The 12,506-nt window shown below is 44.6% G+C and overlaps 2 protein-coding genes across 9 annotated transcripts in view; one reads left to right on the top strand and one right to left on the bottom strand.

Annotated features, from left to right (window-relative positions):
* LOC138804484 (mediator of RNA polymerase II transcription subunit 12-like protein) overlaps window positions 1-12,506 on the top strand; it is a 215,186-nt gene that overhangs the window by 153,361 nt on the left and 49,319 nt on the right. For 7 of the 8 annotated variants that reach the window (XR_011365277.1, XM_069988758.1, XM_069988757.1 and 4 more), the window contains 6 exons: window positions 787-918; window positions 5,071-5,298; window positions 5,878-6,019; window positions 8,265-8,385; window positions 8,627-8,728; window positions 9,345-9,458. Coding sequence is in view for 7 of the 8 variants with exons in the window: in XM_069988758.1 (XP_069844859.1) it covers window positions 787-918; window positions 5,071-5,298; window positions 5,878-6,019; window positions 8,265-8,385; window positions 8,627-8,728; window positions 9,345-9,458 (839 nt within the window). In the remaining variant the exon portion in view is untranslated. The remainder of the gene's footprint in view (window positions 1-786; window positions 919-5,070; window positions 5,299-5,877; window positions 6,020-8,264; window positions 8,386-8,626; window positions 8,729-9,344; window positions 9,459-12,506) is intronic. The other variant, XM_069988754.1, reaches the window with a different exon arrangement.
* The window catches only part of LOC138804488 (P2Y purinoceptor 12), a 43,436-nt gene that overhangs the window by 16,109 nt on the left and 14,821 nt on the right, over window positions 1-12,506 (bottom strand). The window lies entirely within an intron of this gene.

The raw sequence follows: 12,506 nt of genomic DNA, 5'->3' as shown, positions 1-12,506 counted from the left end.
GTTCTTTGGTCTCCTGGGGTCCGCCTCTGACACCCACGGTTCTCTTGTTCTTAGCCTGTGGGAGGCAGGCTCTCCTGCTTTTCCTTGTCCCCTGAATGGTGCAGAGAGGCTCCCCTAATTCTGTTACTAAGTAGCTTTTGCCTTTGTGCAAGAAATTTCCCCTTGCTGTGCCTCAGAGCCCTCTTTGAGCAGTTGGGGAAACTTAGCACAGTATTGTAATGTGGTACTTTAGAACTAATCCTGTCACAGATATGTCACTAAAAAGATGGGGCTTTATCTCTGTATATAAGAAAAACACAGATATGTTTGTTTCTAAGTTGGATGATCAAGGAGCTTGTGACTTCAGCTTATGAATTCAAGCCAGAACCAGATAGGTTTTTCACAACTGCTTCCTTAAAGAATTGCTTCTTTATAAAGGGGTGAACTCTGCAGTCCTCCTGCTGACTGCATTCCTAATGGTTTTGTGCTGTTTTCCGCTTTGCCCTTCTTCTTTGTGCATTCTAGTCGGAGCAGCTTGCTTGCTGAGCTCCTCTCCCTAGATGGCTTGTTTGGAGGCATTCCTCCCACTGCTTTTATTCCCCCAGTGATGTGTGGAGGTTTGGTTGGTTGGGTTTGTTTGTTGTTGTTGAAACTTTTACAACAAAAACTAGTGTTTGATCCCACGCTGCGCTGTAAAGACTAGTTTTAACAATCCGGTGCCTTCTCCTGGTGTTCTTTAAGACACAGGCGGATGACATGCACAGTGTCAGAACCGGTGCCTCATTCCTCCTGTACTTCTGCACCCAGGCTGTGCGGCGTGGTGAAGCACGTGGTCAACCCCTCAGAGTGTTCTTCTCCAGAGAGGTGCATCTTAGCCTACCTCTACGATCTCTACGTGTCCTGTAGCCACCTCAGAAGTAAATTTGGAGACCTCTTTAGGTGAGTAGAAGAAAATCCAGAGCCCATGTCTGTGTGTGGTGGTACCCTTGGTTTGGTGTGTTTGTGTGTGGTGCTGGGGTGGGTGCTTGCTAGGCAGGCGTCCTGGTCTGTTAGCCAGGCCTTCCGCCCTTTTGATGTAGTTATTTTTCAGGTAGTCTTCTGCTCTTTGCCTAAGGCCTCTCCCAGCCGTGTTCCTCTCACTCTTACTTTCATAGCTGGTATTACAGGTCTGTTCCACAATGCCCAGCTTAGTTTTTTAGATAGCCTTTCGCTAACGTATTTGCTTGGACTGTCCTCAGACCACAGCCTGGCTCCACTTTTGCCATCCACTTTAATAATATAAACTCATTACAATTACTTCCATTATGGGGCTGGGAAGGTGGCTCAGTGGTAGAGCGCTTGCCTTGCATGCCTGAGGCCCTGCGTTCAATTCCTTAGCACCACATAAGCAAAAAGAAAAAAGCCGGAAGTAGTGCTGTGGCTCAAGTGGTAGAGTGCTAGCCTTAAGGTGAAGAGCTGAGGGACAGCGCCCAGGCCCAGAGTTCAGGCCCCATGACCGGACCCCCAAAAAAAAAAAAATGGGAAATGGGAAAAACAATTACTTCCATTATGTGACTGGTTGATATATTCAAGATTAGTTTGAAGTAAAGACTAAAGATACCTAACTGCAATAAAAGAAAAAGCACAGTAAAGATGTAGGTATATGATCATGGGGTTTTTCTAATCCTACGTCACCGTGACCTTTATGTCATAAACCATAACTTTGACTTTCATGTCTTCAACAATAAGAGGATGATTTTTTGTGTTTGAGGGTTTATATTTTTGTAAGTTTTACAGCTGGAGGCGTGGCTCAAGGGCCAGGGTGCCTGCCTAGCAAGCCCACCGCCCCAGCACAACCCAAGTTCCGCAGTATGTTTTAGGTAAGGCATAGTGAGGTGATGATAAATGTCTCACACACCTTTACACTAGTGGGAGACTCTGCTTTTATTTCTGACCACCTTGGCTTTGATAAGCCCATTTTAAAAATCAGGCTTTAAGTGTTACTTTGGGTTTAATACTCTCCGTGAGGCTGCAAAATGTTACCATTCCCTAGTGAGTCAGCCAAGGGTCCTCGGCCCCACGTGCTCTTGTAGAGCTTTTCCAGGCAGATCTATCTGCCTCTCCGTCTGTCTGACTACCTACCTGTCTGTCTACCTACTTGTCTATATCCTGTCTTGTCTTATCCTCCCTTCTCTCTTTTCTCTTTCCTTCCTCCCTCCCTCCCTCCCTCCTGCCCTTCCCTCCCTCTCTTCCTTCCTTCCTTCTTTCCCTAGCCTTTCAAACACTCTATAGTGTCCCATCTCCTTCTGGTGGGCCTGTCTCCCCGACCTTGCTCACCCCGGGGCCTTTGTGGGCCTGTCTCTCCAACCCTTTGTGCTTACTCTCGCCTGCTGTTCAGGACTTCCCGCCGCCGCCTGCCCGCTTGCTTCTCTATGCCATCCATGGCTCTGCTTCCCTTGCCCAGCTCCTGTTCGTCCGTCCCCCCTCCCTTTTGTTACACTGTGATTTATGACCATGCTCCTCTGTAGAGTGTAAATTTCCTAGGGCAGAAAGTCTCTCTGCTGCCCGCGGTGCTCCTCCCAGTACGTGCGTCTGCTGGGCACTGCACAGACGGTGCCCTGAGGCGCCTGACTCATTTGTAGGCATTACTATGGAGTGGAAGGCAGACCCTCAAAATCACATTTTCACAGTCTTGACGAAATGTGGAAATGGGCCCGATTTCAATACAATCTTTTTTTTTTTTCTTTCTTTCTTAGTCATGGGGCCTAAACTCTAGGTCTGGGCGCTGTCCCTCAGCTCTTCAGCTCAAGGCTAGCGCTCTACCACTTGAGCCACAGCGCCACTTCTGGTTTTCTGGTATTTAATTGAAGAGTCTCACAGGCCCTTCCTGCCCAGGCTGGTTTTGAACCATAATCCTCAGATCTCAGCCTCTTGAGTAGCTAGGTTTACAGCTGTGAGCACTGGTGTCCGGATAATGTAACTTTCTTGAGATATCTTGTGGCTAGGATTGTTTTGGTATTAGCAGAGTATTCAAGCAAGCTAGATGTGCAGCAATATTTCTATTTGTATAATAAAGCAATTTTAATAATCTTACATAAAACACATATAGTTATGCAGAGAGGAACATTTGGGGAATTGTAATGCTAATCATAGCAACCGTAGCTTAAGACAGGTATGTCTCAGGTACCAGGTTATTTCTCTACTGAGTCCTGGAATCAGCTGGGCCCTGGTGGCTCACACTATAATCCTAGCTATTCAGAAGGCTCAGCTCTGAGGATTAGAGTTTGAAGCCAGCCCAGGCAGGAAAGTGCCTGACACACTCATCTCCAAAAGTGGAGCTGTGGCTCAAGTGGTAGAATGCTAGCCTTGAGCAGAAAAGCTCAAGGACAGTGCCCAGGCCGTGAGTTCAAGCCCCAGAACCAGCAGAAAGAAAAAGAAAATCATGAATCTTCACAGCTACCACAGGAATTCTGGTAGGCTTTCCTGCCAGAAGCCATTGTTCTCAATCATAATTCATACGTGATCCATGCTAGATTTGAGCACAAGTCCCTTTGGCCTTAAAGTACATATTGATTTCATTATTCTAGCTGTTTTTTCTGGTTTGTGTTGTTTCAGAAGGAAAATTCTGGGCTTTTGGCTTATATACCACGGAGACCGGTTAGATTGTAACTAGTATTTCATTAAACATAGAAATTTGTAAACAGACTACAGTAAATAGAACAGGCAGCCCAGAAATGAGGCATGAGTTGCAGAATTCAGGAGTTTCCCAGTCCAGTCAGTTAGAACACTGTACAGAAATCTACATGCTTGAGAAGAGTAGAGTATACCTCATAAAAATTAAGAAAAAAGGCATAATTATTTCTAAAGACAAATGTAAAGATTGGTAGAATTCAGTAGTTGAACAAAAACTTGGTAACTCTACAATGTGCAGAAGTCCATTTTATTAAAGACTTGAGATGAGGATATGGGAGGCACAGCAGACTGGGTCTGTGGCGTTAGGGGACCAGGAGAGCACCCAGTTAGCATTTTGTGATCCACACGAAGAACCTGAGAACTGTGGCTAATGAACGTGAATGAAGAGCCGAATACAAAGGATGGCACAGTAAGCCCAGTGAGCAAAAGAGGATTAAGAGTAGGGGACCACAAGAGGGTCATTTAAAAAAGTGCCACAGCTTTCCCTGGTTATTGACAAATTTTTCTATTACTTGCCTGAAAAAAAGAAGACTCCGGAATGTAGAAGGCTGTAATCATTGTTACATAGTGAGTGATTTCAGTTCTCTCTGCTAGACCACTGCTACACAGGCAGTATTTGGCACTCCATGTGTTTGGGAGAGCTTGTCGAAAACCGACAGTGAGGCCCAGACATGTGTGTTTTTAACAGACACCACTCAGAACTGATTCTGACGAAAGAAGACTGAAGCAATATTGTAGTAAGCATGGAAGGGAGCAATCTGTTGCCTTAAAGCTGTTGACAGTGGCAACAGCCTCAGGCAAACAGTCTGTAGACTGTTTTTTTCCTTGTTTTGTTTGGCCGGCCTTTGTCTTGCTATGTAGCCCAGACTAGTCTTCAACTTGTGAGCTTCACCAAATGCTGGACTCATATGGACTCACCACCATCCCCAGCTCCTATAAAAAGTCATTGAAAAGTAATGCTGCTGAGGTATATCACAGAGCTCACCTCACCCCTCATGGAACAGAAGCTGCCAGAAGGCCGGCACGCATGTCTGTTTTTCATGGCTGCACCACTGCCCATGTGCTTTAGCACGGGGTCCATGTACCGCCAATAGTTTACCAGGATGTCCAGTGTGCGACTCAAATCCATTTGCATTTTTAAGTAATAATACTTGGTGATAACGTTAGTGAACAGCTTTTGGAAAGGATATAGAAAATAAGGTTAACACTAAAAGTTTTCTATCTTTTCCTTTCATAAATTGAGTAAATGATTCATTGAGACATTACTACACTTTGGACACCATGCCCAGCTTGTTAGGAATGTGAGATTAAGAACTCGTCACCTAGAACTTCTTCGGGGACTTCATATGTCCTTCCATGCAATGGTTTTCTTGTTGTGTGTTTTTTGCTGGTTTCTAATTTTTCTTCTTGTGACCTCAGTAGCGCCTGTTCAAAGGTAAAGCAAACCATATATAACAATGTGCTGCCTGCAAACTCCAACCTGCGCTGGGACCCAGACTTCATGCTGGACTTCATTGAGAACCCTTCAGCCCGCAGCATCAACTACTCGGTGCTGGGCAAGATCCTCAGTGACAATGCGGCCAACCGCTACAGCTTTGTCTGCAACACCCTCATGAACGTGTGCATGGGCCACCAGGACCCCAGCAGGTTGGTTCCGCCCTGGGCAGGGGTCCCGCCGGGCTGCTACTTGGAATTGAGCTCTTCAGCGCTTGTCTGTGCTCACATCTGCCTCTCATTTGCCTTCATTTCCCTGTCTTTATTTCTGAATTCACCTCTGCTCTATCCTACAATATTCGTATCCCAAACAATAATGCTTTCTGGTTTATTCCTCAGTCATGGAATACTTTAGGTATGCTCTATGTGTGATATAATCAGTTTCAAAAACATACCTTAAAATACAAATAAAAAACTCTTTGAATCTACTTATACTATGTAGTGTCTTTAACTTTAGATAGCCATAAAAATGTAAAGCTCTAGATCAGCTCTGTTCACATAATCAAAAAATGCCAATTTACCTAAGTGTGGCAACAACTATTGTTTATTCCTTGATATTATTGATTACTACGAAGCATTTAAAGTCTTCTTGTTGTCGTTGATTAAGGCTCTAAATGTTATTTGACAAAAGGGTATTTATTATATCCTTAAATCTCAGAAAATGAATAGTGGTGAAATAAAGTGCTGAGAAGGTCCCCCGTGACTCTCTGCTGTTGCGCTTTTCTTTTCTAGGATTAATGACATAGCCAGTTTCTCCTCCGAGCTTACGGCCTGTTGCACGGTCCTCAGTTCAGAGTGGCTGGGTGTTCTGAAGGCTCTTTGTTGTTCTTCAAATCACGTGTGGGGGTTTAATGATGTACTTTGCACTGTAGATGTAAGTTTTCCTTTTCACTAAATATGTTTAAAAAGTTTAAATTTAGCTACCAAGTAATCTATTTGGATTTTAAAATTATTTAACTTACTCAATTGCAATGTAAGTATTTTTCTTTCTCTGTCCAAAAGCAGTACATTACAGTGTAGTTGCCAACAATTAAACACATGAAAAAAATCAAAATAAAATAGATAGCTTTATTTGAGCAGGAGCCAAGAAAGAGTTTCCTATTTCCTGAACTTTCTGGTTAGCTGATTTTAGGCATATGCATACATACTATCTCTTCTCAGCTGTTTATTTTTCGTTTTCATCTTGGGATATAACTGAACATGTCTGTGATATGTCCCCTGTCATGGGAGACAGCTAAAACATTGGACACTCTGGAGATGGCTAGTGAATGTCTCTGTCTAGGGTGTTCGATTGTGTTGTGCTGCCTTAGACATCACTAGGACGTGTCGATCGCCCTGGAAGGCAAAGCTGTGCAAGCTCTTTCTGTGAGATGGAAGGGGCCCTGTTTGGATTGCATGGTGGCAGCTTCGAGCCGCAGCAAGCGAGCTCATGAACATCTGAGGCTAGTGAGACCAAAAGACGCGGGCGCTGGTGGCTCACGCCTGTCTTCCTAGCTGCCCAGGAGGCCGAGATCTGAGAACTGCAGCTCAGAGCCAGCCAGGGCAGCAAAGTCCATAAGACCCTTATCAACAGTTAACCAACTTTGAAATAAAAGAAGGTACCCATCTTTCTTACTGAGTGTGTCTACAAAAGTGACAAAGAAGTGTCCACTTCAACTAGAGATAGCACCGATGCCGCAGCAGTCAGGCCGCTCCCCAGGTGTGGGTTTCTTAGACGTCTGCCTGATTTACATTTTTCTGCCAAATCACTTTTTGGAGTCACTTACGCCACGTTAGTAAAACTTATGATAAGGAACTTTAGAAAAAATTTAGAGCTGCCTCTTGGATGAAGGTTTGCTCCCTAGTTCTGCTGTCTCAGGACTGAACGTCCTTCATTCTCTGGGTTTAAGTATGATATATAAAGGTACGACTCAAGCCAGGCACCGGTGGCTCACGCCTGCCATCCCGGCTACTCAGGAGGCTGAGATCCCGGACAAGGAAAATCCATGAAACTCTTATCTCCAATTAACTGTCAGGAAACTGGAAGGGGTTCTGTGGTTCAAGTGGTGGAGTGCTCAGAGAGCTCAGGGACAGTGCCCTGGCCCAGAGTTCAAGCCCCACGACCGACAAAAAAAAAAAACAAAAAAACAAACAAACCATTAGTTGTGGCTTGATTTTTCAATTAGAAAAGACCCAAGATTTTATCTTTAACATCATTCATTAGGTCCTCAGTTACTTTTAAGTATACTCTGCCTTAATCTGCCATCCATAAAAATAGGTTACTCATAATTTCATGGTGTGCTCTTAGATTTTGTTTTGTTTTGTTTTAAATGTTGCTTAGTCCTAGTCCCTGGCAGATAGTAGCAATCACTAGGAAGGCTATTGAAGGTATCATTTTTCTTTCTGTGAGAACAGGAAAGGTAGAGATTGCATTATTACTAAATTAATGTTCCACTTTTTAATTTTTTTTTTAATTTGGGTCACTTGGAAACTTTCAGAGTTGTTAAAATTAATTCAATCACATTAAAGAACACATTAGCCAGGCTCTGGTGGCTCACACCTGTAATCCTAGCTACTCAGGAGGCTGAGATCTGAGGATCACGGTTCAAAACCAGCCCAAACAAGAAAGTCTGTGAGACTCATCTCCAATAAACCACCAGAAAACTAGAAATGGCATTGTGGCCCAAGTGGTAGAGCGCTAGCCTTGAGCTGAAGAGCTGAGGGACAGCGCCCAGGCCCAGAGTTCAAGCCCCACGACTGACAAAAAAAAAAAAAAAAAAAAAAAAAAAACCATCAAAAAAGAACACATTAGTTGCCACAGAAAGGAACTCCAGAATATTACTGTGGCTTGTTTTCTGCAGGAAGGACCTTCTCTTTTTCTTTGCTTCCTGATGCTCTTTCCTTTCAATGATGTATTAGATTGCATTTTGCCAAAAATCATTATCATGCTTTCCAGTTCCGTTGAATACATGTTTAGGCTCAGTGTCTTCTTACGGTATTGGGGTGCAGATAGTTATTTCCCTCTGTGGGCCATGTTGGGATTTGAGGTCGTGTGGGAATTTCCTACTTTCTCTTAGATACTGATCTTGCTCCTGCTGCGGGGTGTTAGGTATTAAAACCTGTCAATGTTTTTCTTGAAGGTGAGTGACCTTTCATTCCATGATTCATTAGCTACTTTCATTGCTATTCTGATAGCACGACAGTGTTTCTCCCTGGAGGACGTCGTGCAGCACGTTGCTCTGCCCTCGCTCCTGGCGGCAGGTGAGTGGTCGCGGCCCGACGGCCCTGCGGGGTGGGGCGCCGGGCTCAGGGGCAGAGTCACCCGTGGACGCTGTGTATGGAGGCATGCGACCCCTCGGGAATGGGAAACAACCGTGCACCCATTTCTAATGGACTGCGCTCGGGTTTCTCAGAAGCACGGAGCCAGCAGACTCAGCCTAGTAGACAGCCCGATGGAGCTGTTCTGTGTGAGTCAGCAAGCTTGCTTTTCATGCCCCCCTAGCTTGTGGAGACGCCGACGCGGAGCCGGGGGCCAGGATGACGTGCAGACTCCTGCTTCACCTCTTCCGAGCTCCTCAGGCCTGCCTGTCACCGCAGGCGACCGGTAAGACGATGGCTGGAAACTCTCGGGTATGTGTTCATGGGGAGCCGAAGTTCTGTGACCTCACAAGCTGTTTAGTAATTTCCTTCCTGACTTTTGTGGCTTGATCTGAGAGTGATGAAGGAGTGAAATAATTCCAGTGGGCAGGCTGACAGGACTTCACTTATGTAACATCAAGGTTTATTGGGAAATAAGTAATTAATAAACGCGTGGAATACTTCTGCTCTGAGGTCATGCCACACCGGTGGGCAGCCTGATCCTCCATTACACTGCGTGTTGACTCTGAACCACCTCAGCCCACCCAGGGCAGTGATTTCATAGATGCTCTTCCTATAGCACCAGTACTAAGAACAAATCTTAGAGCTTTCAGTGATGTCTAATCCTAAAGATCCATTTGACACATAATGTGTTCCTGGGAGTTCTACTGGCATATCTCTCTGAGGAGCAAAAACACTTTGAATAGTTAAAACAAAGAAAACAAGAATACTGGCAGTGTCTCTTGGTGAATCCCAGAGCATCACCTAGAGCAGGCCGAGGGCGAGGCCCTGCGGACGACAGTGACTGCAGATGGCTGCTAATGTGCTCAGGGGCTGTCACGGGTTTGTTGTTGTTTTTCTAGGCAAACCTTTCCCTGGCATAAGATCCTCCTGTGACAGACACCTGCTAGCCGCTGCTCACAACAGCATCGAAGTGGGAGCCGTTTTTGCCGTCTTAAAAGCAATTATGATGCTTGGTAAGACTGTCACCAGAAATTGGGGCAAAATAACTGGCATTGAGTTTCAGGTGTAATTAAACCGTATTTGAAACCATGTGTTCTGTTTGTCCCGGGAGGAATTGGTTGGCTTCCGAGTCCAAGAACCATCAGAACTCTGAGAATTCTGTCTTTTGTCCCTATCGATCCTGCAGCAATTTATATAGAGGCGTCTTTCATTTTGCTATAATTACACTGTCTCATTCTGACGTGAAATAGACCATTGGAACTGCTGCATCGTTTTGCCTTCGTGTGTTGGTAGAAACATAGCATTTGTGGGTAGAAGAACATCAATGACTTGTTTTCACTAAAGGTTTACTTTTTAATCACTGTATATTCTGGGTTCAGAACATCAAAAAAATTAAGTTCTAATAGTAGTATTCTTGCTTTTGTTGGGACCCTGAATTAGTCTATATTCTTCTGCCTCAGTTTTTTTAATCAAGTGATAGTTGTTTCGTCAATAATCAGTATTAGCTGTGACAGTAATTTTTCATTCATAGTGTTTAAGATGTCTTTTACGTCCTTATTTGTATGTATTTTCTTGGAATGTCTGCATGTGTGTGTGGGCACCAGTGCTGGGGCTTACAGATGGCCTGGGCTTTGTCCCTTAGTTTTTTTGCTAAAGGCTAAAAGAAATGGGGATATCCAACATGGGCAGAAGTGTTTGTCCCCACTTTCAACATGTGTGCTCTGCCACTTGAGCCACACCTCTACTTTGGCTTTTTCAGTGATCAGCTGGTGATCAGAGCCTTACAGGCTTTCCCGCCTTGCTGGCCTTGAACTTCGGTCCTCAAATCTCAGTCTCCTAATTTGCTAGTATTAAGGGATGAGGCAACCATACCTGGCCTTAGCCATCTATGCTTTAACTTCTGATACTCTAGGCATTTATTTACTCTGTAAATAGTAAAGGATTTGAATGGCTAGGAAGTATTCAGTGATGCCTACTTCCAACTTTGGGTACCTGTTTTTGTCCTTCACTAATGATTGCCTTTTACCTTCTGTTAGAAATTCTGACTAAAACAGAATTACCAAGTGGATAGAAAGTTCAACCAAATTATATCCACACTCTTGAAACACCCACAGCCTTTGCAGCTAGATGGGAAGGAAGAGTCTCTCTGAGCCCAGGGGCTTAGGTCCCTTCTCTGATAGTGCTTGAAGACAAGTCAGCCGGTTGCTTCTATTATGTGATAAATGTCAGAGTCACCAAGAAGGGACGGGCTTTTTCTGATGGCATTGCTAAGGCTCACTGGATTTTCGATAGGCCAATGTTGGAAATGTGAATATGTGACAGGTGCTTTAATGGCAGAAGCCAAGATCACTGCCGTCTCCACCTGCATGACCAGTCAGATCCCAAGTGAAATCTGTCTGCTGCTTTATTCAAATAGTAGAGAGGCTCCTTGGGTTTGAAGAGTCAGGATCAGGCCTGCCAAAAGTCAGCAGGGCTTCAGGGGGTTCACAGCACCCCGTGAGCGTGTTCACTTGTCTGTCAGCTGCAGACAAGTTCTAGCCCAGTTCCTCGAACCTCTGTGACCCTAACATTGAAAAGAAAGGGGATATCCAACTCGGGCAGAAGCGTCTGTCCCTGCTCTCACAGAAGTTGTAGCTCACCTGACCTCACCATGTCCTTCGCTTTCCTGTTGACCAGATGACAAGATCTTCTATGGAATTTGGTTCCTAGTTTCTACAGTGGTTTACAATGTGTAGATAGCTGTTTATATCACCTAAGCATGCCAAATACACACTCCATTTTGGTATGTGTAGAATTTGGTCTTTTCCTTCTATTCCTGAAAAGTTCTCTTGAAGTAAGTAAATTCCTTTAGGTGAACTTTCAGTCTTTTCTTTTGTATTTTAATGAGAATATACTGGTGAATTGAAATACCCTGTGTGTGTGTGTGTGTGTGTGTGTGTGTGTGTGTGTGTGTGTGTGTGTGTGTGTGTGTGTGTGTGTGTGTGTGTGTGTGTGTGTGTGTAATCTAGGACCTTGTGCATGCTAGGTAAGAGCTCTACCATTGAGTTATATTCCCAGCCTGTGCTCTATTTTTAAGATTTCAAAAGTAAATATTCATAAGCCATTCAGACTTTCAAAGAAATTTCCCTGTGCTGGGAAGGTGGCTCAGTGGTAGAGTGCTTGCCTTGCATGCATGAGGCCCTGGGTTCAATTCCTCAGCACCACATAAGCAAAAAGAAAAAAGCCGGATGTGGCGCTGTGGCTCAAATGGTAGAGTGCTAGCCTTGAGCTGAAGAGCTGAGGGACAGCGCCCAGGCCCAGAGTTCAGGCCCCACGACCAGACCCCCCCCCCCCCGCCCCCCTCCCCGCCCCTTTCAGCCAAGTCCGAGTATTTTCTTGGTTGGTCTGATGGCTTTAGAATGCCCTTTTACACTGTCCGGGGCTCATTTACTGCAGGCAGTGAAGACTGCTTCAACTCATTTGTTGGTACCAGGAAATTTCCTTGTTAAGGTCTGGTTTGCTACTGTTGGTAAGCACACAAAAAGTTTGAAAGTTCTGCTGTCGTTTGACAGTGTTTACTACCAAATTCTATTACTCTCACCATGGAGAAACAAGAGATTCCTTATTTTCCACTGTTCAGATATTCCTCCCCCCACCTCGCCTGGACTTTGATATGAGGGAAAATCACTTTCTAAAAAAGATTTGCCCTAAATCTTAGCTGAGCAGACATTTTTCCAAGTTGGGTATGAGAATGAGGAAGATGACGAACCCTGGTTTACATTGCCCTCTTCCATCCCCGAGCGATGGGCGGACAGTAAGTCACCGTGATAGAAGAAATGGAAAAGGACGCATGTCTGTGAGTCGGATGAACTTGAGTGCTTTGATGCTTGAAATTTTGGTGAAATGGTGTTCCATGATGACTTAAGTGTGACTGCTAATGGATCACCTTTCCAAATCTGGTGGAAATATATTTAGTTCTGTAAATAGAAGAAGGAATGAGTCTGGACCTTGCTTTTATTCCATGTGCAGCAGTGCTCTGGGTTCTCTGATTAGTTCTCTTGGTCCATTCTTTCTGTTGTTGA

This window comes from Dipodomys merriami, unplaced genomic scaffold (genome assembly GCF_024711535.1).
Source record: "Dipodomys merriami isolate MVZ:Mamm:240054 unplaced genomic scaffold, mDipMer1.0.p SCAF_367, whole genome shotgun sequence".
Lineage (NCBI taxonomy): Eukaryota > Metazoa > Chordata > Mammalia > Rodentia > Heteromyidae > Dipodomys > Dipodomys merriami.
The sequence above is the reverse complement of the archived record's forward strand: the minus strand, read 5'-3'. Positions and strand labels throughout refer to the sequence as shown.